Below are 26904 nucleotides of genomic sequence, written 5' to 3'. Positions count from 1 at the left end.
CATTTAGATTTTTGTTTCACTTTTTTCCATTTAATCTGCTCAACAACACTAAGGTTTTGTAGTAAACTTATTTGTATGCAAACCACTCATTTTTTGCCATTGCAATGTTTTAAATTGGGTTTCTGTTTGCATTTTCATCTTCCCATTTGGAAAAGATGTCGACGTGCAGCTTATTTTTCTGTACTTTGGTGTTCAATATGTTTTGGCACTGCGTATCTGTTTGCTTGAGTGAGTAAAATGTGGCACAATATGATTATTGTATGTGATCTTGAGCTGCTGTTTTGACTCCAAGCAATCATTCTGCCATCTAATGTGTGCCAAGACAACTACCTTTGAGTGCCTTATAACAAGGGTTTATAAAATAAATGTTTGTGTGGGTTTGTATTAAGTATGTGTATCGGGTCTTTTCCTATTTGTTTTAACATACCGAGGTATCAACAAATTGTTGTGTTACTACATTAAATTTCTTGATTAGAAATGATTGAGTGCAAATACAAAATATTAATGAGTAAAAAGTGTCATTTGATATTTTTTTTCATTCAGTTACATTATCTTAATGCATTTTTAGGGGTGTGTTGATGTGTTGGATTTTGTTTTGACTGTACTTGATCATTTATGTATCAGTTTAATTATTTTCCCCCTGAATTAAGATTCTAGTTACTGTGGTGATGCATTTGTCTCCCCTGTGAGACCTTCTATATCATTATAGATTTTTTTTTTTTAAATTGTTCGTTATTCTCCAAAATGTTCCCGTTTAAAAGAAACCAAAAATCAATTGTTTGCATTTGCAGTGACATTTCTGTACAGTATTTGTACTACAGTTTATCACTTGATTTCTATTTCTGAATTTTTTTCCCACTTTTTTTAAAGCTATTTTTTGGGTCGATAAAGACCACCTTATTGGGGAAAATACCCTGAATGTCACATTTGCCTAGAGGAGTCAGATTTGTAATTCAAGATTTGAGTTGTACACTACACCACTGTTTGATTGACACCCATGTGTCAGCATGGTTCAGACACGATGACAGTTCTTAACCACTTACAGGGATTAGAAGTTGTGTTCACATGTAATAAGTAGCCTGTGACTTTAGATCACCATGAAAAAAGATATTCACCTGATTTAATCAGTCAGAAATGAGTTTGTACGGTGAAGTAAAATGTGAATTACTCACCTATCACATAACAAAATAACTGCCTTGTTTAGATAAGAAACACCTCTACAAAAAAATATGTAATGCTTTATGTTCCACGGTAACAGAGTAAATAGACAATTCTAATAAATAGTTGAAGGCCCAATTTTGCAGTGGTTTAATCATAATGAAAATTGTATATCTCTGCATGTCTGTTAAAGAGATGTAAGTCATTGTTCCCATGCTTTGCAGAACATTAAAGATACAGTCCTAATTTTTTCATTTTTTTAAACAGTGCTTCATATTTTTTAGACCGCTGTTCCTGTTTGAGTCAGAGGCCATCCAGCATCATTAAGTCAGTCCGTGCTGATTCTTTGTTTTCTATGAGCTCTCAATATTTTAACCTTTAATCTTCAACTAGAATGGTGCAGTTTAGACCGAGTTGGCCTTTGTATGGTCACATTTTAGATATCTCGCTGTGCTTGCCTGAGTATATTAGTCAATCACAACATTCGGCCACTAAATTTTTGTTTTCCTGTTTCGGGCTACGCGTATGTGGTTTGACAGCCCCCGCCGCCCCTTCCCTTTTTAAAATACATTTAAAGATCAGAATATTTGTATTGTGTATTAAAACATAATTGTATTAATCGAAGCTGAGGCATGATGGTTTTAAACGGATTATTAGGTACTTAGTGAACCAAATTTCAAGACTCCGGTGTCAGGTGGACTCAACTCCAGACAGAGCGCATCCCAGTAACTTTGATAGTCATGTAAGTTGTATTATCTTCTAAGAATCGTAGAAAACCAAATATTTGTGTATAAAAAGAAAAGAGAAAGACACGTGCATGATAAAACATTTCCACATATATACGGTGTCCCCGTGGTTGTTTTCCGTATGTATACTAAAACGCGCACGCGACAAGTTCCTAGCTTGTCGAGAGCGCGACTTATGACGTAAGTGGTTTGCCGCGCAGTGATGATGGCGGTGCGTGAACGCGCAGTGAAAGTAATGGCTGCTCTCGATCGGCGGGTGCCTAGCCTCGATGATTTCGTGGGACAAAGCTGGACTGCTTGGACCGAGTGGGCCGGTGTGACAGCACCTGACGGTAAGAGAGCGTAATGACGCCCCAACTGGCTGCTGCGAATCAGTTTAACAAAAAACCCAGGGTTTATTTTCGTGTAAACGTAGAGCACAGCTAGCCATGTTACCCAAACAAAGACCCTGCCGGGTCCTAGCGCTGGATGGATAACATGTTGCTCTACACTGGGTCCATCTGCATATGTTGTCACGAAAAAGGGGACCAGGGTAACTAATATGGGCCCATTGTAGTTTGTGTTGTAATGTTGGAGCTGTGTTAAGACTCATGTTGCCCGTGCTTGTCGGATGTGGCCAATTTTGATTAAACGAGCTGGGCAGCTGTGACATCAGAGCAGAATGAAGCCAGTATGGCAGGCTGTGCGTGCAACTTCTTGCCGTGAAAAGCTAGGCTAGCTTGCTAACAAGCTAGACAGACAATTCTTTGACGGCAGCATAGTTGGTTAGCGTTAGCATGCCAGCTAGGTGGCCGGATGATTCTGAGCGTAGACACCGGTGACAGAGGAGGAGTCTGATGCTGTTGCCACCATGTAAATGCTGGCCCAGCCTTTGCCATATCTAAACGCCACTCGTGTTCTATTCGCCCTATTCTAGTACAATATTTGACCCCCATCTCGTTAGCGAGTCGCGTCCACCTTAGATGTAGTGACGTTGACCATGTTTGTGCGCCCGAGGGAATCATATGTGACAGTTCCTATCCAAAACAGTTGGCCCTTCCCAGCTTTCAGTATTTTGCGCTCACCCATTGTTTGACATCCATCCATCCAGTTGCAACTCTGCTCACAACTCACCAATAAAGTCTGCCTACATAGCATCACGCCATTAATAAATACCCTTTCAAACCCCTTCTAAGTAATCTTGAAGAATCACCTAGGACCTAGGTTATATGATCATCACGTTAAATGGTCAAACAGTAGACCTGTGCTGCCGTTTGTTCAACTTAGTTATGCGTTTGTGTGGAAATATTTAACATTTTAAGTAGAACTAGTTTTCCAGTAGTCTACTGTACAAATGGAAGAGCATAATGAAAATGTGTGTTGTTTTAGGAGCTGATGTGGATGATTGCAATAAAAATGGCAAAAAGGCTGCAGAGGCAATGTCACTCAGCAAGGAGGGTAAGTCTGACAGCAGTTATCATGAACTTGAAAACAAAGTATTGCTGGGTTTTTTTTTCTGTCATGTTTTTATAGCAGCACCTTTTGAACTAGATACATATTTTTTATAATGTTGACAATACAATTATTCTGCAGTACAGGTATTTGTGCTGGGGTGTGTGCGTGTGTGTGTGTGGGGGTGTGTTTGTGTGTGTGATTACACACGTTTTGATTTTTAATTCTATCATTAATACACGTTCTTAACAAAATCTTGCTGTTCTGACCATATACAGTGTTGTGAAAAAGTTAAAGATAAAGATGTCCTTTAATAGTCCCACAATGGGGAAATTTGAGGTGTTACAGCAGCACAGATATAGATCACACAGAGTCGGCGGCGTAATGTAGCCGTTAATGTATAACATTAGCAGCAGACATTCATAAAAAGCATGCAAATATACACAGTATAAACGTGTATATACAAGTGTAAGGAAACACTCCTTATGCCTGTCCATGATACAGAGCGGAAATGAATAAAAACGCTGCAATGATAAAAAATACTGAATGATTGAAAATACTGCAATGATAAAAGTACTGTAATGGTAAATGTACTGCAATGATGGACAATACTGCAATGATGAAAGTACTGTAATAGTAAAAGTACTGCAATGATAGAAAATACTGCAATAATAAAAGTACTGTAATAGTAAAAGTAGTGCAATGATATAAAATACTGCAATGATAAAAGTACTTTAATAGTAAAAGTACTGCAATGATAAAATATACTGCAATGATAAAAGTACTGTGGTGGTAAAAGTCCTGCAATAGTGAAAGTACTGCAATGGTAGAAATACTGCAGTGATGAAAGTACTGTAATAAGAATACTGTAATGGTAAACAAAATACACCATTGGTCAATATTTAAGCACACCATTGGCTGAAAGTACAGTAGTAGTGTATATTGCATCCTAGGACTGCACAATTGCACTAATGCCCGCCCGTCTGTAGGCCTGACCCAATGTTCTTGTTAAAAAGTCTGACAGCAGTCGGCAGGAAGGAGCGGCGAAATCTCTCTTTGGTACAGCGAGGGTGTAACAGTCTATCACTGAAGGAGCTGTGGAGTGTTCTAAGAGTGTCATTGAGTGGGTGGGCTGGGTTGTCCAGCATTGATGACAGTTTTGCCGTCATCCTCCTGCCCCCCACTGAGTCCACAGAGTCCAGGGAGCAGCCCAGGACAGAGCTGGCCCTCCTCACTAGTTTGTCCAGTCTCTTTTTGTCCCGGCCCGATATGCCTCCTGCCCAGGAGACCACTCCATAGAAGATGACTGATGAAACCACCGAGTCATAGAAGTTCCTGAGGAGTGTTCCCCGAACTCCAAAGGACCTCAGCCGCCTGAGTAGGAAGAGTCTGCTCTGACCCTTCCTATAGAGAGCGTCTGTGTTGTCACTCCAGTCCAGTTTATTGTTCAGATGAACACCCAGGTACTTGTAAGTTGAGACCCTCTCAACGTCTGTTCCCTGGATATTCACCGGTGCAGGTGAAGAGTGCCGACGCTTGCAGAAATCCACCACCAGCTCTTTGGATTTCCCAGCGTTGATTTGGAGGCGGTTCTGCTGACACCAGTCCACAAAACCCTGCGTAACCCCTCTGTACTCCCGATCGTCTCCGTCAATGATGAGGCCGACAATCGCAGAGTCATCAGAGGACTTCTGCAGGTGACAGGTAGAGGAATTGTATTTGTAGTCTGAGGTGTAGAGGGTGAACAAGAAGAGAGCCAGAACAGTTCCCTGCGGCGCTCCCGTGCTGCAGAGGAGCACGTCAGACACACAGTCCTGTGTTCTCACGTACTGTGGCCGGTTTGTGAGGTAGTCGTGGATCCATGTGACGAGGTGGTGGGCGACTCCCGCCTGCTCCAGCTTGTCTCCCAATAGGGTGGGCTGGATGGTGTTGAAAGCACTTGAGAAATCAAAGAACATGATCCTCACCGTGCCCCCGCCTTCTCTAGGTGGGAGAGTGAAGTGTGGAGCAAGTAGATGATGGCATCATCCACACTGATGCCAGGCTGGTATGCGAACTAGAGTGGGTCCATTGAGGAGCTGACCAGGGGGCGCAGATGGACGAGGACCAGTCTCTCCAGGGTCTTCATCAGATGAGACGTCAGCGCCACTGGTCTGAAGTTGTTGAGCTCCTTTGGATGGGTTGTCTTTGAAACCGGAACCAGGCAGGATGTTTTCCACAGCTGGGGGACTCTGCCCAGCTTCAGGCTCAGGTTGAACATGTGCTGGATGATTCCACACAGCTGGTCTGCGCAGGATTTGAGGAGCTGGGAGCTAATCCCATCTGGACCTGTTGCCTTCCTCGCCTTCATCTTCCTCAGCTGGTTCTTCACCTGAGATGTTGTGAGGAACAAGGCTGAGCAGGAGGAAGTGGTGGTTGTCTGATGTGGCTGGGGGGGGTTGTCTGATGTGGCTGGGTAATAATATTCGGCACAGCATAAATCCAACTTCATGTTAGATTCTAATCTAATGCAATTTTTATTTGTGCACACACTCATACAAAATTAAGAGTATGATTCTTTAACATCGGTCAAACGGTCTGTTCCACGACAGTGGCGAAGCTTCAATTTTTTCTGATTTCCCATAATTTTTAACATAAAATATTTTGCACTTGTCTGCCTAATTGTACTGTTCAAGTGTAAAAATAATTAACTACTGTTAATATTTAAAAACTCTGTCTAAACCTAATTGAAATTGATCCTGCATGCTTTTTTAAATAAACAAATAAGGCTTTGTAGTTAGTACTGACCACAGTGAGGTCGTCTCTAGGTACACTGACGTCTCCCAACATGCTGATGTTTCTTGTGATATCACACATTAGATGCATTGCAAAAATTCTCGTGCCAAGCTCAGTCAGTCCTTTCTCTGCTTTGAGATCTCACAAGCTTTGCAGAGCTCTTGCTTTCTGTTCTGACTTATGTAAAGCTTTTTCAGATCAAGAGCCTCATCACAAATTTGCTTCGATGGCGGAACTCAAACTTGTTAAAATATATTGTCTATCAACATATTTCACGTAAAGGAATAAAGACATGAATTTATTCAATTTATTGGAGATGAAAAGCAATTAATATTTTATAAAACAGTATAAATCTACAGTTATACCAACTTTAAGGTCAGTTTACAGTATATTTGTAGTCAATGTTTTAAGCCACCATGGTAATCATCTTTGATGAAATAGAAGCACATTTGCCATGTTTGTCTCTTAACAGTCCTCTCGGTTTTTCTTACAGACATGTCAATCTTTGGCCTGTACCCTGGCTATGACGACTTCTACCTTGTGGTGTGTAGCCACTGTGGTCAAGTAGTGAAACCACAGGCGTTCGAGAAGCACTGCGAGAGGAGACACGGTCCTCTGGCCAAACTTTATGCTCGAATACGTTCTCCGGCTCCTCAACCGCAGCAGACGACCCATCACAGCCACTCTCCTTCTCAGGGGACCAATTCCATTCCCGCTTTAGCGTGGGATGGTCGGGGCCAAGGCGGTGGGTCAGTAAAACTGCCCCCACAAGCTCCTACTACACCACCCCAGCACAGACCCACCAAAAACACAAAGGAAGGAGCAAGGTGAGAATGGGGGTGTTAGGGGTCATCGATGATTTGATGGCTTTATATTACTGAAGATGCAGATGCACGTTTAGGGTCATTTTCATGTTTTAAATTCTGATTCTCTGATTCAGTTCCACATTCACCTTATGGGCTTGATTGAGTGCAGCAATATTTTGGAGAATATTGTTAATGGCCAGTTATCTCTCATTAGCAGACATTCCCCACTGGAAAAATCATCCCACAGCAGCCACACAGATTCATCAGTTTTCAAGCAGCCGCCACCTGTGGAGCCTCCGATTAGCTCGCCACCTTCATCAATCAGAGACCCCCCTTGGCCACATGGAAGCACCCCACCTGGTAGGCCTTTACCCATTGAAAGGCCTCCGACCCAAAGGAAGGATTCTTCTCCGTCCTCAGTGGCCCAAATCCACCGCGTTCCTAGGCCATACAACAAAGTGGCCTCCAGTAAGTGCTGGCCATCTTAGGGTCATGTAAAAAAATAGATTTTGAAAGATACGCGACTCTTCAGCAGTTTGTTCGTCTCAATATAAAAAAAAATATTGTTACTTTGTGAGGAAATATGTTCATTTTTCCTTTTAATGTGTGACGTTAAACATGAATGTTTCTCTGTGTTCCCAGAGAGAGAGTGTGACTTGGACAAACACTGTGGGGTCCTTGATCCTGACAGGAAGAAAGTTTGCACTCGCCTCCTGACATGCAATGTAAGATCCAAACCTACAGGCAGTCTCCCTTTTTTTCTTGGAGGTTTTAGTTCTTCCCTTCTGATTATGACCTAATGTCTGCCCCACAGAAGGAAATTTGTCCTGTCTTAGACAACTCTAAAATCTATTGTTTATAAAATTACGGTGCTCAATTAATAGTTTTTTTTTTCTACATTTATCACCGTCAAATGTATAGATGTGTCAACACAAAAACCTACTGCTCTACTGAATGGTAAGGTTGGATTCTAGCACAGCAAGGTTATTTAACGTGGCGATTGATATGCGTGAAGCAGGAAGTGGATGTGAGGCCGCATCTGTCTAGTTGAGATAGGATGACCTGATTAACAGGAAATGGAAGGGGTTATTGGAGAGAGACACAGGAAATCAATTCTAATCTTAAACCTGTTCTGAATGCATAAGATCTTTTTCCTGTGGTTTTTACTTCCACCTCGAAGGGAAATATATGAACCTGCAGTATAAGTGAATTATGCTCCTTGAGTTTGATGATGTAGCTGCTCAAATCACGATAAAAAACATGAGTTGTATTGAAATTTGTTTCTCAATACTGTTGTTTCATTATATTTTTTTCTAATCTTTGTAAAAAATCAATTCTTACCCCTTTTTATGGTCGTCATTTATTTACGTTGAATGCTTCAATGCTGTTTCTCTATTTTAAATTGTAATGTCAAAAATGTTAACGAATGACTCGGTATGTGTCGTCTTCTTCAGATCCATTCCATCCACCAGCGTAGGAAGGTGCTGGGTCGCAGTAAGAACTTTGACCAGTTAGTGGCTGAACTGAAGACCAAGGTTCGTGAGAAGGGGGCACAATCACTGGAGTGTGGTTCCTCCTCTGGACGGTCCCCCAGCCCAGAGGCACCCAGAGAACAAGACGTGGCTCCACACTGCCGGAGACTTTTGGCCAGCCTACCTGCTTTCTGGTTAGCGTCGTTAAAGCTAGCAAATGATCCATTGTACCTTCGGGCCGTCGCACACTCCACGATGCTTTCGTTTATGTCCGGCCCGTCAATAAAAATAACAGTTGGCCGCTCACCGCACATTGGGCGGTTTAACATGAGGACGGACGTCTTGTGATGAGAACTTTGTGAGCCTGTATCGCATTACTCGCTCATGGCAAAATTATTATTTTTTGCCTGTTTGAAGGCTTCGGCAAATTTTGCCTATAAATTTGTGACATGTCCACATCATACAACTTTGATTCAAATTATGAATCACTGCAAAACCGGTGGCCGTTGGCCACTTGTGAAATCTTGTGCGTGAGTTTGCAATGGAGTTGTGGTATCCCTTAGGCGTTGCTACATATCAAAGACCAGAATCAGAGAAATTGTCCTTTTAAAAATGTCATGTTTACGTAAGTCTCATTTGCACAGAGGGGGCAAATGTTATGATTTTGTTGTTATTTTTTAAATGAACACTGTTACTTTACTACCCATTTAAGTAACAGTTTCACTTTGTCTTCACAGTCGCACCACAGCTGTTTCAGAGTGCTCCCCAGCGGATGATGGGCAGTTGCAGGATGAAGGAAGCCTCCGAGCCCCCTCCCCTCTTGTCCATGGAACAATTTCCAGTGATGAAAGTGAGGCAGAAGGAGCAGAGGACCCTGTTGAGTTCTCATCTTCTGCTCTGCACCCAAGACCAATAGCAGTGAGCATTTATTTCTTTAGATTATTGACCATGAGAAAAGAAACAAAGGACTTCACATCAACATTTATTCTTGTTTTAACTCATACAACATTTTCATTTGAGTTCAGCCAATGCATTTCATTTCTCATACACTGTTGCCAAAAGTATTTGCTCTTGTGTCTTTGCTTTTTTTCTAATAAATTTAAACAACACCCCGTTCTTAATCCAAATGGTTTAATCTTACATTTTAGAATTAGAGGTCAAAAATTGAAGTTATGGCTTTCAAAAGGGATGACCGTAGATGTTTCTATTAAACGATGCCAATGTTCCATAAATATGGAATATAATTTATTTGCTCTCCCCAGATGTGTTCATTTGGTGGCATTGTGTTGGGCCATGGCATCTACACTTTTGACAGAAGGCTTCACCACCTGAGGTCAGCTTTTAGCAGCATGCTAGAGCAGCACATCAGCGCCCATCTTTGGAAGTAAGTTGGATCATTGTTAACTATTTTATATATTTCATATTTTCAGGGCAGTTCATGTCAACATCTGTATGGATTTATTTTATTGGATGCTTTGCTAAATGATGCCTTGTGATTGCTGGCGACACGTGCTATACAAAATGGATGGATTTGGCTAATTGAGCAGCTAAAGAGGAACTCCTTGTTGATTTTAATGTAGAATTTCTGGGTTTTCTTACTGCCCTCCATATCAGTTTTCCTTAAATATAAGCTAATATAAATAGTTGTAAAGCAATTTCCGAACGATAAGACACTTTTTTTTTTCACCTGCGTTGAACTAGGGGTGGGACGATACGGGTAACTCACAATTCGATACTGTGACGTAGGGCTGGGCGATATGACCTCAAATCAATATCGCGAGAAATTGAGCAATTTTACCTCGATAACGATAAATGCACGATAAATTCCCCCGTGGACTAAAATCAAAATAAATGCAGATTGACTGTTTTTATTATTGACCAACTGGTAAACATTACTTTCAATGAAAAATAAAAGTAGAAAAATCATTTGTATAAACATTCCAAATAGTTTGCTTTGAATGACTTGAACAATGTCACAAAGAAAAAGGGTACCACTTGCAAAATCTTTTTCTAGATTGCGCCAAGATGCTCTCATGATGTAAATAATGGCAAATAAAAAAATGCTAAATAAAATCAAAGAAAATGTCAATGCAAGCCAAATAAACAAGTGTGCATCATCGGGGAAAATGTGCCGTCTTGAGTACTCTGGTACGCAGTCGCCACTTGTCGTCTATGTAATGCACAGTCAGGCTCAATCAGGGATCCATGTTGCGACCCGACCACAAGTCGGATGTAGATGCAAAATGCTTGACATGTCTAAGCTCCCGGCCCGATGTAGTCCATATCGGGAAATACAGCTTTCATGAAGCGTTTAAATCCTGTGCGCTCCACTGTAACTAGAGGAGCTTTATCTTTAGCTATGTGCTAGGCTATCGCGTCCACCTCTCAGACGTTCTCTCGTATGGTGTTGCCTCCGTTAATGGGCTGTTGTCACACTTGTCGAACCTTGCTTCTCACTTTGTACTTTCAGCACAGCATGGTTGTCTTGTGGGTGGTGAAAAAGCTTCTGGATTTGAATCGCCAGCTACGACAGCGACGTCTGTTTTCTTTCTCGATCAGACGGGTGGAGTCACGTGACTAGAGGCGCTGTAGCGGTCTTAAAGGGGCATGAACATTACCGCACACAGAAAAGGCTTTTCTTTTTTTTTTTTAAACACAGAATTTACCGACATGGGCAAAATAATTTCGGTCATTGTAATAAATTTCGGTAACGGTAAATTTTTGGTTTATCGCCCAGCCCTACTGTGACGATATGTGGCCCACAATAATGGTAATATCACAATACACAATGTCTACGATATTCAATATATCATTAGAAATCTCTTCAACAATATATCACGAGATATGTGACTAAAAAAGACAAAAATGGCCATAAAAATGAAAACATCAAAAAAAAAATTTCAATGCCTATTCGTGTACAAAGGTGCATTTGCATAGTACCTCACTGCCGCTGAGTCTTAACACTGTAGCTACGGCTGGACGAATTAAAGTGCACAAACATTATGTTTTATGTAAACCAAGTCACTGCACTGCTTTCTGAACCTGAAATGTCAGTATCAACTGTCATTAAAGTGCTTTACGTTAACCCGCCCAGTGGAAACATCAAGGCATATTCTTCTTGAGGAACACTAACTACAACATGCTCCGATGTAAGAGCACACCAAAGGGAAACTTTGCTTTAAAGCAGTAGTGATTGTCGGCTGTCTTGATTCGCCTTTTTTTATCACCTGCCAGTAGTAACCGTGATAGCGAACAAGGTGGCTTTGCAGATTCGTAGTGTTGATGTTATATTTTACCTTTGCAAAGCAGTTCTTGCAGATTGCATTCTCTTTATCCAGTGTTCTCCCGTCACCGGTCTCGTAAAAAGCGAAGTGTCTCCACACTTTCGAGTGGAAACTCTTGAAACTTGATTTGTTTTTCTGGGTTTTCCGCCATTCTTGCATTAGTTCTTTTTCAATTGTAAATTCTTCACACTCTTCACCGGCCGCTGATCCCGGCAATTTTAGAACCGTTTGCGGCATTAGCGCCCCCACAGACAGGACAGGAGAGATTAAATACGGACGGGGATGACGAGGTAAATCCATTATGTGCGTTGTTTTGAAATATCGATATTGCCGCCAGGCTATCGATTATTTATTGCAACAGAGTTAGCAACAATTTATTGCAATATCGATTTTTTTTTCCCACCCCTGCTTTGAACACTGCGCCTTAAACAATGATGTGGCTAATTTCAGGATTTATACTAGCCAATGAGCTTCATGCCGCCAATACAGTAGTTTCACCACTTAGTCCTCAGTTCTGCGCGTTCAAGCAACCAATCGAGCGAGACGCAGCCTGACGTGAAACAAAATCCCTCTCGTGTGATGTCACAATCAAAAAGGGGAAAAAAAGTCCCCGATATCGCTAACCATCTCCTATGTTTCCCAAGTTGTCAGGGATGTTTCTATCAAAACAATTTGACACAAGTGTCTAACAGGTGAGAGCGATGTGAAATGGCATTTTGACAAAAAGACATCGGAGGAACCAACTTTTATACAAAATACACTAGATGGTATGACGGGTTTGTTTTCATTAACGGTTGTTTCCTTGTTCTTTGCACCGACCCGTTAAAGGACAAATTCTTGATTTTTAGTGAGCAGCGAAAATTCTGACTTAATATAATGACTTCTAGCAAGGTAAGAGAACTTCTCTTTTCACAACAACTTACAGCTGAGAACACAAGATTTCTCAATAAATAAAATTATTCTTGGAAAATAGCTGATTTACATCCATGTACAAAAGAGGCTTCAGAGAATAGGTATTACGTAACTCAGTGGTCCCCAATCACTACATCCGCGGGCCACTTGGTACCGCGCCAGACTGTGAGACAGACACAAAATATGTATTTTTTTTTTCTTTCTATTGTGAGTATCATTGACTGGCGGCACGGTGGCCGACTGGTTAGCTCAATGGCCTCACAGTGAGAGACAGCATCGGGCGTGGGTTCGATCCCGGCTCCGGCCATCCTGTGTGCGATTTGCATGTTCTCCTTGCGTGGTTTTCCTCCGGGTACTCCGGTTTCCTCCCACATTCCAAAAACATGCATGGCAGGCCGATTGAACACTCTAAATTGCCCCTAGGTATGAGTGTGAGCGCGGATGGTTGTTCGTCTATGTGTGCCCTGCAATTGGCTGGCAACCAGTTCAGGGTGTCCCCCGCCTACTGCCCGAAGATAGCTGGGATAGGCTCCAGCACCCCCCGCGACCCTAGTGAGGAGAAGCGGTACAGAAGATGGATGGATGGATGAGTATCATTGACTGAACATGGCAGATGCGGCGGAAATGTGTGTGAAAGCAGCCAAAGCTTTGCCTTCTCTACTTTGGTTTGCAAGTTCAAGACATAAACACGAAGTAAACATTGACCGAATGTGCAGCTGATGGCTTGGAATTATCTTCCAAAGACAAAACTACAGTATTTTGACAAGAGCAACATGCAGCTGTTGTGGAAGGTATGACCCCAAAACAGGCTACACAACCATCCTGTTGAATTTCTTGAACAAGTTGCACCCAAGTGATGTGGAAAACATGATTATGCCAAATGAAAATTGGAGGCGCGTAAAACGCTTCAAGGAAGGGGTTGTTCAGCCTAGGGCTGGGCGATATGACCTAAAATCAATATTGCGATAAATTGGGCAATTTTACCTCTAACGATAAATGCGCGATAAATTCCCCCTGGGGATCAAAATAACTGCAGGAAATGCATATTAACTGCTTTTTTTTATTGACCAACTGGCACACATTACTTTTAATGAAAAATAAAAGTAAAAAAATCGTTTGAATAAACATTCAAAAATAGTTTGCTTTGCATGATTTGAAAAATGTCACAAAGAACAGGAGAAAAAGGGTACCTCTCCCAAAATCTTTTTCTGCAAATATATTGTGCTGAGATGCCGTAATGCCATTTGCAAAGGCCTAGATTTGTGTGAAGGTATCTTGTAAACAATATAAATAATGCCATGTGCCAAGGAGCTTGTCGCCTGTAAACAAAATGCTAAATAGAATGGAAAAAATGTCAATGGAATGCCAATGCCAAATAAACAAGTGTGCTTCATCAGGAAAATGTACATTCAGGCTCAAACAGGGATCCATGTTGCGACTCGACCACAAGTCGGATGTGGATGCAAAATGCTCGACGTCTCCACTCCCGTCCCGATGTTGTCCATATCGGGAAGTGTTTGCGAAAAATATTTTCGTACCTCTTGTCGGCTAGGTTCATGAGGCGTTTAAATCCTGTGCGCTCCACTGTAACTAGAGGAGCTCTATCTTTAGCTATGTGCTCGGCTATCGCGTCCACCTCTGAGACGTTCTCTCGTATGATGTCGCCTCCGTTATGGGCTGTTGTCACTTGTCGAACCCTGTTTCTCACTTTGAACTTTTAGAACAAGCTCCAAGTCAACAGCATGGTTGTGTTGTGGGTGGTGAAAAAGAAAATGTTGGACGCGCTGTTTCAGGTGCTTACGACGCACTTTGTAGTTCATGTTCTTTTGCTCAGACATCGTCTTTATGGAACCCAAAACATTTCCAAACGACAGATGTCGAATTTCTTTTCGGGACAAGCGCGACAATTTCAACTAACGTTACTTCGTCTGCAGCAGTGTCAGCCGCTTCAGGATTTGAATCGCCAGCTACGAACGCGTCTTCTGTTTACATTCTTCTACAGCGCATGAGTCATGTGACGACACGCGCTGTAGCCGTCTTAAAGAGGCATGAACATCGCCGCAGACAGAAAAGACTTCTTTTTTTTTTTTTAGACACCGAATTTACCATGGGCAAAATTATGTCGGTCATTGTAATACATTTCGGTAACGGTAAATTTTCGGTTTATCGCCCAGCCCTAGTTCAGCCACATTTTACAGATGAACTCTATTATTATTTCCAGAAATATTTTAATTTGTTCACCCCCCCACCCACCCATAAACATCTTACTTTATCGTCTGCAGTGATTTTTTTTTTTTGTGACGACAATATTTACGTGTGAGATAATATCGGATTAAAACGTGTCCACTCCTGTCAGTTTCCTCGCAAAAAATCCACAATATTCAACCGTTTTTTTTTGTGAATTTTAGATCTTTTTTTTATGTATTTAATTTATTATTTTTTTTGCATTTTCTTGTGTTGCATTAAGGATGATTTTTTTTTTTTTTTGAGGTGGGGGAGGGGCGAGATTGGGATGGAAACCCACCAAGTGTTATCGTAGGCTAAGTGTGAACTCCCTGCTTCCTTTCAAGTGACGTTGCGCGCTTTGACGGCTGCCAGAGAAGTCGACCTCGGCAACCACACAGCCATCTTTCTACTCCTCTGTTGCCGTGGCCAGTTAATTTTAGCTCTGGGCTTATTTCCCATGAAAGGCACCAAGGACTGAACAATTTTATTATTTTAATTTTATTTTAAAATTTTAACCTCTATTGTGATTTAAAATAATATTTTTTCAAGGTCATCCTGTATATTGAAAGGAAAAACACAAGCAATAAATTAACCTGTACCACTATAAACGACATCAGATTTGCTGTATATGAATAATTGTGGTTTAGTCTATATATATATATATATATATACACGCATGCATGCATGCATGCATACACTCACTCACTATATAATACTTTTTTTACGATTATGCCAACTTTGTAATCGTTGAGTGGAGTAGTCATAATTGAATTTCAATTAATTGCACAGCCCTAAGGTATGGTAGAATCTGTATTGCGCAAGCTTTTTATTGGTCAAACTTAAATGCGGAAAGGAATGTATCTTGAAAACTAGATGTGCAAGAAAAAAAAAAAGCCTTTTTTTTAAATCGGTGTGAGAAATGCATTTAGGGATACAAGTTTACACCAGTTTAATTATCCAAATTGTTCTAATGTTCACTGAGAAATGGATTAAAAGCTTATATTCTTTTATTTCAGGAAAATACCTCAAGCCACCAACCACCAGTGTCCAACTCCCTCAGCCAAGAGTGTCCCCTCGTCGTCTCCCACCTCAATAACCAGCGCATCATCCACTTGCTCGCCGTTACATTCGAAAGTCCGCTCAGCTGGTCATATGAAGTCCTCCCTCAAAAATGTGTCGGCATCCTCTTCTTCCAGTCGTGTTTCAGGGAGACACTCAACCACTGTACCATCAGAGAACTCCGCAAGCAGTGGTGGTGACTTGGGAGACAGTCACCTACTGTCTCCAGGTAAACCTGTGGGTGCGCATCACGCAGGTCCAGCACGGCCCAAGAACCCAGTCGGGCGTCCCAGCAAGCAGATGCTGAAATTGCGAGAGGACGCGGCGACTGCCGCCGCTGTCCGCAAAAGAAAAGCCCCGGCGCAGGAAGGGGAGCATTCGGGCCCCAACAGGAACTGCATTACCTTACACGACCGGGGCCGCCCACCCTCCATCGCTTCTTCCCTCTTTCCCACCGCGCCCTCCTTAAAGGCCCCCATTCTCTCACCTCTTTCCCACGGACAGACCAATGGTACGCTCTCGCCCGGGAGTAAACCCCGTCCCCAGCCCTCTCCTGCAGAGTCACACTCGCCGGCTGCAAAGACAGTCTGGACCTACAGACGGACTCATCCAACATTGACTCATTCATCACCTACAGAGACGTCCTCCATGAACAATTCCTACTGTCGGAATACTGTTGGGGACTCAGGACTGCTCGGTCAGGGCAGTGGGCGGACATTTGAGCACCAGGGTTTGATAAAAAAACGTAAAGGGGGTGGTATTGAGGAACACTCCCCCTCAGCACACCGCCTGCCCTCCTCCTCCTCTTCTTCCTCCTCCTCATGCACGCCTGCCTCCTCTTCTCCTCGCTCTAACTTTTACCCATGGAAGGACAGTAAGAGTGGAGGCCTGGCCGGAGGCATGGAGAAGAAACTGGCCACACAGAAGGTGAGTTTTGACTCGCAGGCCGTAGTCACTCAAATAACATCTTGAATGTGCGTGACCTTTTTGAACAGGGGATTGAAAAGACTAATTAAAAACTACACAGAATTACTTGAGTGTGTGTGTGTGTGTGGGGGGCCTTATTGCGTTGTTGTTATTGTGCGTGTCATCACGGTCGCAATCCTCGCCATCTCCAAAAGCTCTCATTTTTAGGAAATCATAAAAACAGTCTTACTTGAGTTATTGAACATGGCATCATTTAAATTCACATAACTTATCATGTTCAATCGCTAATTTAATATGCTTATTTATTACATTGTAGTTAATTAGAATGGTATGGACACGACGTGACCACCGGCCGTGCCCATTAAAGTCTGCACTCACGCCGTTTAAATTAATTGACACTTTAATTACCTTTGTGTTTGTTTGTTTTTTTTTTACCAGCAGTAAACATGACAGTATTTGTTAATGTGGGAAGAAAAAAAACGTTTAATGTTCACCACACCCCTCGACACAGGCAAGTCAAAGGGAATGAATGGCCCCATTCCCCTCCCACTTGAAGCACCGATCTCCAAAAACGAACCTTTTTTTTTTATTGTTTGATTTTTTTTTTTTAATTCCATCACAGTAGTGATTTTCTGTTCAGAAATGCTACTGATGAGTTGTCACTCAGACACTAAAAATATGAAGAAATTTAATTTAAAATTTAATACATTTTTGTTGGGCCCCCAACGGACCCGAGAATAATCTCTGGACAACAGAAGTCTTGTAAAAAATTCTAATGACCATCATCATCCCAAACTGCGTTTCAAAGGTAGATCCTAGAGTTATGCAATTAATAAATAAATAACGATGAGCTAACTAAATTCTGTAATAGGTGAATTGACTATACCTTTGGGGCTGACAGGCTTTCTTCTGCAACCAAAAATTACACACTTGTATGTTATGTTTTCTTTTGTTTACTCTAACATCAACCTGCCACAGGGACAACAGATGCAAATTAGCCATAGGCTATGATGTGGCAAATTTACGGGAAACTGTTTAATCAATATGCACTGTCCCTGTATACATTTAAAAATAAATAAATACAAATACAACAATGGATTTCTAACGTAACTGACCTACTTACGTGCATCTATTCTGTTTTCACTTGTTTTTATCAAAGAAACGTTAATTTTTAATGTTTTGTCAACATAATGCCACAAGGCTGACACGGTGTGCACAAGAGGGTTTTTTTTGGGTTTTGTTTGTTTACAGCAATTGTCAGTAGCTTGACATATCCAAGAGATTTAATGGTTTTGCTCTCAATTAGAGATGCAAAATTTAATTGATTGATCAACACCTAATTGATTTAGCAAATTCATTCAGTATCAGAGGTGACCCCTCCTCTATTGTGTACATTTACAGTACACCTTTGTACTAATGCTGAACGATTTAGACCCTTCAATATTGCGATTGCAATTTATTATGCGATTATTTTGCCAGGGTCATCTTTCCTTCTATTATTTTTTTGGGAGGACAACTATATGCAATAAATTAATCTGTATTACAAAAACCAATTTCTATCTACAAATACTGTTTCTGTCTTAGGTTGGGTTTACACTTAAATCAAGGCAAATGAGCCATGGATTAATATGAAAGACTCTACTTCACTAATCAGAGCTGTTACCCTAATTAACACTTTGAACTCGCCGTCTTAAGTGTTCACTACGACGACTTCTCAGTGTGGTGTAAACATAAGTTCTGAATCCGATTAAAACAATATCACAAATCCAATTCCATTGAAGTTGGGACATTGTGTAAAATGTCAATAAAAACAGAATAGTAATAATTCAATTCACTACAAAGAAAAGATATTTCATGTTCGAACTGATAAATTTAATATAATCGTGGAAGTTTTACTATCACCATTATCGTTCCATCCTAACTGATTATATGAAACGCTACTATAGCTATCAAAGCGAATGTACAATAATTTTTTTTTTTTTTTTTTTTGCTTCACAGCCAAAACTGCACCATTAATTGTGCCTGCCTTTACAAGCCACAAGAAGGAGCCAGATCAACTTGATCCAAGACTTGGGCAACAGGATTGTGCATGTGCACGTGCGCACTTTGTCCACATGAGCTGGTGCTGTACGGAACCTTTGACGGCAATAGACTGAGTCTCAGAGTGTCTGTGCTATCATCTGAGTGAACGCCTAAGGGTGAAGGGTCAAAGATTTTGAATGGATGGCGATGGACTTCAAATACCTCAAGATCATCTAGTTATGCTGCTAAATTAAATATGTTGGTTTATTAAAGAAAAAAAATAAACATCTCTTTTACACATGTTCTGGCTTTTTGATGTCCGTTGCCCCCAACATAAGAAACTGCCTATTCAAAGGCAGCAGTTGCAACCTATAATATTTGAACATGTACAAGAACCGTTACGCTACTGTTCAAACGATCGTTTATTTCTCATTCTTCATTTGAAGTCAGCTCACATTTTCAAAATGTCTGATTGAGGAATTTGAAAAGATTTCTGTGCTTGGATGTTCTGCCTTGTAAGAGAGCACTTGTAAAGACCTTGCGTGAAGTAAGTTCAGAAAATGCCAAATTTAATCTTTTTGTGTCACAAGTAAAGTAATTACACAAAAGAATAATAAAGCAAAAAAAAATATTTTTAATTTGATATATTTGACATGATCGTTTTCCCAGAGTGAGATTCTGCCTAGTGACTCATTGCGACGTCATAGCAAGGGATTGATGGCAGAACTCGCATTGAGTGTATTAGAGAAGAACTGGGACAAAAATTCATCCCAAGAATGTTCATTGACGGCAGCCATCTCGCGCTGAAACCTGGTCGGCGACTGGATGCGGCCGTAATGCACTAAAACGTAATTGTTGATGTACGGTTGCTGGTGACTGTGAAGGACAGGACAGGCCTGGAAATACACCGGCCGTTTGGGAAAATTCTTCACATATTTCCCCAAATTTCTTATGGCCACCATGCCCCTGCTGGGGAAAATAACACAATGCTAAGTAGTATACATGTTTGTATCATATAAATTCTTGTGCTTCAGCGATCGCATTAGCTGTCTTGACATTATATAATACAGCAATCACATATAGATTCGGAATAGGAAGCTGCCTGACTTCCTGATCCCACGGGAGATGACCCAGTCCTGCTGTTTATACGAGGCCATAGTTTTTGTACTTCCTATTTGAAATACTCAAAAGACAAGTTTAGTGTATAGGAATGTCATTTAGATGCAACAACACTGCAAACATTACAAGAATCAAGGTGAAGGAATTCCAATGGATACTTTGGCTACATTGTAGGCCAGATTCATCTTTTGTATTTAATGACAATTATGCCCATCGCATTGCTTTTATACTTAAAGTAATTTTGGAACTATTACTTTTGCATTTTTAACTTGAGAAAAAAACATCTTTAGATGATACTTCAACACCTACAAAAGTTTTGACACCTCACGCCCAAATCATCTGGAATCGCCGCCAGTTCACTCAAGACCCGAGTGCTCGCTGCAGAACGCATTTCAGGCGCGGCTCCGTAAATGAGCGTCGATGTTAATTAAGGCCGTTAGGTTCAAAAGTTGTGGTCAAAAGACGTCACGTGCTTCGAAATCAGTGGGATTTGTTGTACCACATGACCCCAGCAGAGGGGGCACTCCCTGTATGGTTGAGGTTAGCGTTTGGGTTTCAGTCAATTCACAGCTTGTGGCTTTATAAGACGTCGCATCAATTGTCATCAACCGCTAATGAAATAGTTTAGCATAAACAAAAAAAATGGTAGAATAAAGAAAAAAAGAATAAAGAAGGCACCGAGTTGTCAAGAATTCAAGTGGGCGGAGTCAAACGTTTTGGTTGACCCACGCCTCGAACTCAGTGAGCGAAAGCAGCAACCATTTCAGATCAATAGATGGCGGTAATGAAAACTATTTGCAAAAAGCCGCTCAACACAAAGAAGAACCCTCGTCGAGTCAAAAACAGGAAGTGAATTATTCTCTGCTGTCATGAGCCAAACGGACGTGTACTTCTTATTGATACTTGGGCACCCACCCAGAAAGACGAAGTTTGGGTACATCTAAGCCTCAGATATTGTGTTCGATAGAATTGTGACATATTTAGAAACGCACAAGAAGAGGTTTGGCTTGCTACGAATTTGACTGGAGGCTTGCACTCCCAGGTCTTCGAACACATTTTAACGCAACTAATGTAATGCGACTGTTAGCGTGCGTTGCAATACGGTAACCGGAATGCGTTTCAGTCCGACACTTTAAATAAAAACTGTGACCTTGTGTTGTGCTCGGGGCCGCCCCTAGCGATTACAATCTACATGGAGCTATTGCGGCGTTCAAAGCGTTTTCATTCAGTTGCAACCTTCGGGTGGGAGCGGGTGACGGCTGTGGTGGTGGCGGCGGCGGCGGCGGCATGCGGTCCGACGTTGAGTACAGCCCGGTGGGAGAAGGGCTGGGGATGCGCGACTTCTGGCTTTACGCTTGGATGCGGAAGGCGGCGGTGATAGCGGCTCATATCACTGGCGTGAGCCTGAGCCTCATCATCTCGGTGCTGTCAAGACCCGGAACCAGTGAGTGGACGTCACATATGTGTGTGTGTGGGGGTGCGTTTGCGTATGTGCGTGTGTGTGTAGGGGTGTGCGTGCGTGCGTGTGTATGTGTGTGTATATATATATATATATATATTTACTTCAGAAAATAATCAGCATATTTTGCAAAGCCAAATTCAAACTTTCAATCACTGTACCACATTAGCTGTACATCTTTTTCACATCATCTCAGAATAAAACACCCTGCTTAAGTCACCATAGGGCCTTGCAAACCAACACTGCTGGAGAGTGTGGCGCTTGTAACTTAATGTACTGTATCAATTTTGAGAATTGTTTCTAAGAATAAATTCCTGTAAAGCTGACTCAATTTAGATTGTACTCAAATATCTGTTAAAAGCTTCACAAAAAATGGTAGAAAAATGTGATTAATAGCTAATAATTAATAGCTTTCTTTGATCCTTGAATACAATCTAAATGGAGTCATTTTTCTTAGGAACAATTCTCAAAACGTATACAGTACATTTAGTTGTAAGCACACTCCACCAGTGTTGGTTTGCAAGGCCCATCTATTTATCTATATCACATCCTAAAAATTAATTAATCATAGTTAATTGCAATTCGAACTCTCTCCAAAATATACCATATTTTATACATGCATGCAGAAGAAACGATGCTTTGCGTTGAGATCTCAATTTAAACTTGAACAGCTGCGGTGCCACACGTGCAAATCACTACCTGCCAATTTATTGTTTCACCTGTATTCTTTTTTTAATTTGAATTCCCCACCCAGTGGACCAACCCGTTTTACTTTCATGTTTACATTTATACATGCATGCGCGAGGGCTGAATGATTTTAGGAGAAAATTATATTGCTATTTTTCTGACAGATATTGCGATTTTGATTTAATTCACAATTTTCTTCCCAATGTCCAGTGACATTTAGAAACATGAGAGAAAATGCCATAATACCATTTAAAAACTATAAAAGCTATTTTTGTAAAAATGCAAGCAAGCAGTTTTGTGTGCGAGGCAGTCCTTTTTCAAGTTCTTAAAAATGGTTCAAGTAAGGCCCGAATTACTGTACTACTTCCCGTCAAGTATAATTTTGGATTTGTGTAATTCTGTATATGAAAATGCATTTTTTTAAACCCAATGTTGTTTTGCGTTTATGTACTAATGTAATTTTTCTTTGTACATAAATGTAAAACTTAGGTCTCAAAATTCTGTTTTTAATCAATTTAGCTTTGCTAAAGGACTTGCTTTTTATTGACATATTATTGTTTGGATTCATAACTTAGTACTCAGTGATTAAAAATAGTGCAAATAGCATTGAGATTATAAATATTTAATACACGTTTGACATTGCGCCTCTTTGTCATGATGACATCAGCCGTTTCCATGTTCTGGTCTGAGAGCGACTGCTAAATTGCTGATCTATCCGTCATCTTATTTGTTTTGACTGTATTGATTATAATACATTATTTCTGTTCATAGCTGCTGGCTCTTCACCTAGTAAAACTTCTGTTAAAAGCCGACTATACACCAAAGCCCTTATTTTGGGTCTTTCCTGATTCTGCATTTTGCTTTTTGTTAGCGGGGTCCTTTATTTTTTTACCATGGAGGAGAGGATCTGCATCACATATTCATTCATTCATTCATTATTAGTCATGAATTAAAGCTGTATATAACGTTTCATTCAACAGACCATTTGAAAAGTTAGTAAGGTAGAAATACAGGAGATGATTATTGTGAATGGCAAAAATGTTCTTTTTCCTGTCTGACCATGGCAATAACAGAAATGACCATGTAATTAATGAAACACTAATATTATTGATTGCAATAGAAACAAGCACAAGGTCACCACCATTTGTTATGTAAATAAACCATACTCTCTGTCTTTCAGGTCTTATGTCTTGGCATCCCTTATGCATGACACTTGCAGTAAGTTTGTGGTATACTGTCTTAAAAATTAATACCTACACACGCACGCACACACACACACACACATCATTCTTCTCATCTCAACGGTGTGCTCTGATCACACCAACAGCATAGTACAGTTAAAATACAGAAAACTTGTCCCGGGCGAGCATACATTTCCTGTCAGTGTTCGGCTTAAAATTTTATGCCCTCCAGTCTTTGTTCCATCTTGCTCTCCATGGTGAATAATACATCAGGTTATCACCTGATGACTTTGTTGGATAGAGACGAGTCAGCTATGCAGTATTTTGTTACAAACTGACCTAGAATAATACATTGAGCGTAGTATATCATATTGTGATGAATTCATGTCCTGTTTTGCTTTTGAGTTGAAACTTTCCACTAACTTATTAACTTATTTAGTTTCATTTTTATTAGTCATCAAAACGATGAAAGTTTTTGTTTTTGCTTGCAAATATTGTCTCATTTTAGGAATCGCTTGATTAACCTGACAAGCCAAACCCACTCTTTCTTTATGCACTAAAGTAAAAAAAAGTGGTTCCAGACAGAGTGCCCTTGTTGACCCCAAATCATCCGAACCGCGCAATCAAATTGGCTCATTTTCTGTGATGTATTATTTGTGAACGTCATTTTTCGGCAGCAAAAGTCCATTCAAAATGACACACGGGAGACAGTAGTTTGTTTCATTCAACATAAAACGTCTTTTTAAATGAGCAAAAACACAAAAAAGTCGCTCAAACCCCAGCAGCTGACAGCAGTGGAAGCTTTTATTGCAAAAGATGTTTGCTTTGATTTCCCACAACTTCCAACATAAGTCTCTTTTCTGATGTCAAATACGCTCTCTGCTGATTGGTTCATTTTGCTGTCTGTTTGCTCAGGTTTGCCCCACCTCACAAATGCACTTCATGCAACTGTGTTATGAAGACTTAAGGCAGTCTGAAGTCTCAATGAATGTTACACATTTGACATCCCAACCACTTTTACTGAGACAACTTTCAGAATAGAGGACCAGAGCCCAGTCATTTGATTATGAATTGGAACGCAAGTGACGAGATCGAGCGGCTTATCCTCATGAGGGTTGCTCAGCTCAATCAGGCATGTCCAGCTCCGGTCCTTGAGGTCTAGCTTGTTTTAGATGTGTCCCATCTTGCACCACACCTGATTCAAGGTATCTGGATCGTTTTCAAGCTCCTTCACGGCCCGCTGATGAGCTGATCATTTGAATCAAAATGGGACACGGCTAAAACCAGCAGGACAGCGGCCCTCAGGAATCGGATCTGGACATACTTGCACAAGGGGATGGCTTTTAAAAATATGTTTTTGTCAAGTGTACTAAGCTTACATTTGGCTAATTCCTTCTTTTCCTCCTTATTCTCTTAGTATTTCCTGTGTATGACAGAAGGCATCCTCATCTTCTCAACTGAATTATCCATCTTGAAGTCTCGGAAGAGTAAAGTGCGCCTGCACTGGTTTTGTCAAATTCTGGTCCTGATCATTGCAGCGACGGGCATCAGCTTCATTGTGGCCAGCAAGAATCTGTCAGAGAGTCGCCACCTGGCCACCTGGCACAGCTGGCTAGGCATCTGCACCTTAGCCGCCTCGGCGTTTCAAGCGGCATGCGGGGTCTGCATCCTCTTCTCCAAGCTGCTGCGTCTCTCCACACCCCCGCCCAGGTTGAAGTTATACCACGGCACGTGGGGCCTGGTTGTCTACCTACTGGCCACGTTCACAGTCATTGCGGCTATGTTCTCTGACTGGTACCAGGACTTGGTCAAAGGTTCCGCATGGTGGGCCACCCTCTTGCTGCCAGTCTTTCCTGCTCTGGTGGTGATGAACCAGATAACTAATAGTTACTTGCCACGTAAGAAGATCAGCAGCTAATGGCGAAAAGCTCGAGTGATTTGTAATCAGAAGAGCCCGATGGATGTTATGGGTCACCAAAACAGCTACAGTTGTTATCATCTCTGTCATTGGTCTGCGTTGTCTTTATCACTTGCGAGGAGCAGTCCTCCAAAGCCCTCAGTGTGAGGAGGCCCAGGAGGAAAAGCTGAAGCTTCCTGCTCCCGGGTGGTTTTTATTTGCATCACAGCATAAGCAATTTGAATATGCAACTCATACAGAATGGAAAACTTGAACATTGACTTTATCACACTCGCCCTCGCTCTTCCTGCTTATTCTAACAGTTTCAGTTTACAAGACATCTTTTGGTTCACACTTCTAAGTTTGAGCTGACCGGTTTCCTGTTCTGCTGCCAGCGCAGACACTTCTGCTAATTCTAAACAGCAAAGAGGAACATGTTCACTTGTGACCTTCTGACCTGGAAGCATAGGTTTGAAACTTGATAACATGACAAACTTAAATTTCTTTAACAGTTGTGGATTGCCACACACGCTATTTTAGCAGGGATAGCCTGGTCATGAACAGGAGTTATTTCAAAAATGGGTGGACGACACTGTTAAGATTTAATCAACAATGAATTACAATTTTACTTCCAGAATAACTACTGCCATTTGTATTGGCGTTTTTGCCGAAATCATTGTATATTGATGTCAACAAAGGGCTTTAATCACAGACTTGTCATATTTCCTTTATTTAAATTGTGCTAGAATTATCAGTTAGGTCTAACAAATGCCATTCTATATTTTAGTCACGTTTAAAGTTCATTTCAAATGCATTGTATAAAAACACAATCCTCATAACATGGAATGTTGTGGTTTTTTAGCTTTGCAGCAATGAAAACATTGTTCATCCCTCAAGTCAAGTCAAGTCAATTTTATTTGTATAGCCCTTAATCACAGACAGTCTCAAAGGGCTTTACATAGCCACAATCGACATCCCCGATCTTAACCCCCAGGAGGGCAAGGAAAAACTCACAAAACCTCATTAGGGGAAAAGTGAGAAACCTTAAGAAGGGACCACAGATGGGGGAATCCCCCTTCCAGGATGACCTCAGCGCAAGCCAAAGGTCACTTGGAAACCATTTCATGATTTATTACTGCTGGATTCAAATGCTTGAACCCTGAACTGACAATTATGGAAATGCACTATCATAAATTTTGTAGCAGAAGTCTTGATAAAAATACCTTAAAATCAAAGAAAACTTGGATACATTTTACAAAAGTTAATAAAGAGGGGAGGCTTGTTGTATACTGTGTGTGGATAAAGCTTTGAAATGCAACAAAATTGAATACTGCAGGTATGACGGAGAATGTAATTAAAATCTTATGAACTCAAATGAAAAAATCAGACGCATTTAAAGAACTCCACGATAATGTCTCTTTTTTTCACTTTTTTTTTAAATACCACAATGACTACATTTACATGTAGTCAATATTCGGGTAACGGTCAAAATTCCGGTTTATGAAACATTTGAGATCAAACGTTTAGATTCGTCAGCGGACAGTTTTTTTTTTTTAATTAAATTTAGAATGTACAAAATATATTGGCATAGTACAGTTAACATAAGACCCAATAAATACATTTTTACCAAACGATGTATTTTTCTTCACCATACATTTCAAGGATGAAAAGTAATGAAATAAGTGATGAAAAACAAACAGAAATTAGGTTTGGATTTGATGTATCTATGTTTATGTATAAAAA

At 40.9% G+C, this 26904-nt stretch overlaps 3 protein-coding genes across 4 annotated transcripts in view; all 3 read left to right on the top strand.

Annotated features, from left to right (window-relative positions):
• sypl2a (synaptophysin-like 2a) overlaps positions 1–1409 on the top strand; it is a 26519-nt gene extending 25110 nt beyond the window's left edge. The window contains exon 7 of the mRNA XM_088309536.1: positions 1–1409. This exon is cut by the window's left edge and continues 412 nt beyond it. The gene's annotated coding sequence lies outside the window, so the exon portion shown is untranslated.
• Positions 1410–2069: 660 nt separating this feature from the next.
• atxn7l2a (ataxin 7 like 2a) lies at positions 2070–19120 on the top strand. Of its 2 annotated transcripts, none has more exons than XM_088309880.1 (10): positions 2070–2236; positions 3273–3341; positions 6604–6937; positions 7134–7384; positions 7559–7641; positions 8371–8582; positions 9126–9306; positions 9651–9772; positions 15827–16796; positions 18795–19120. In XM_088309880.1, the coding sequence occupies exons 1-10, from the start codon at positions 2107–2109 to the stop codon at positions 18810–18812; spliced, it is 2370 nt and encodes a 789-aa protein (XP_088166006.1). In that variant the 5' UTR covers positions 2070–2106; the 3' UTR covers positions 18813–19120. The 2 variants fall into 2 exon arrangements, with proteins under 2 accessions (XP_088166006.1, XP_088166005.1); XM_088309879.1 differs by having other exon boundaries at positions 7131–7384.
• Positions 19121–20745: 1625 nt separating this feature from the next.
• cyb561d1 (cytochrome b561 family, member D1) lies at positions 20746–25383 on the top strand. Its single transcript, XM_088307934.1, has 3 exons — positions 20746–21381; positions 23264–23301; positions 24682–25383. Exons 1-3 carry the CDS (start codon positions 21225–21227, stop codon positions 25180–25182), a joined length of 696 nt encoding a protein of 231 aa, XP_088164060.1. The 5' UTR covers positions 20746–21224; the 3' UTR covers positions 25183–25383.
• The last annotated feature ends 1521 nt before the right edge of the window (positions 25384–26904 follow it).

The sequence above is a fragment of the Idiotropiscis lumnitzeri genome, chromosome 11, assembly GCF_059441095.1.
Source record: "Idiotropiscis lumnitzeri isolate Australia: NSW breed Sydney's pygmy pipehorse chromosome 11, RoL_Ilum_1.0, whole genome shotgun sequence".
NCBI lineage: Eukaryota > Metazoa > Chordata > Actinopteri > Syngnathiformes > Syngnathidae > Idiotropiscis > Idiotropiscis lumnitzeri.
This window is presented reverse-complemented; position numbering and strand designations above follow the sequence as displayed.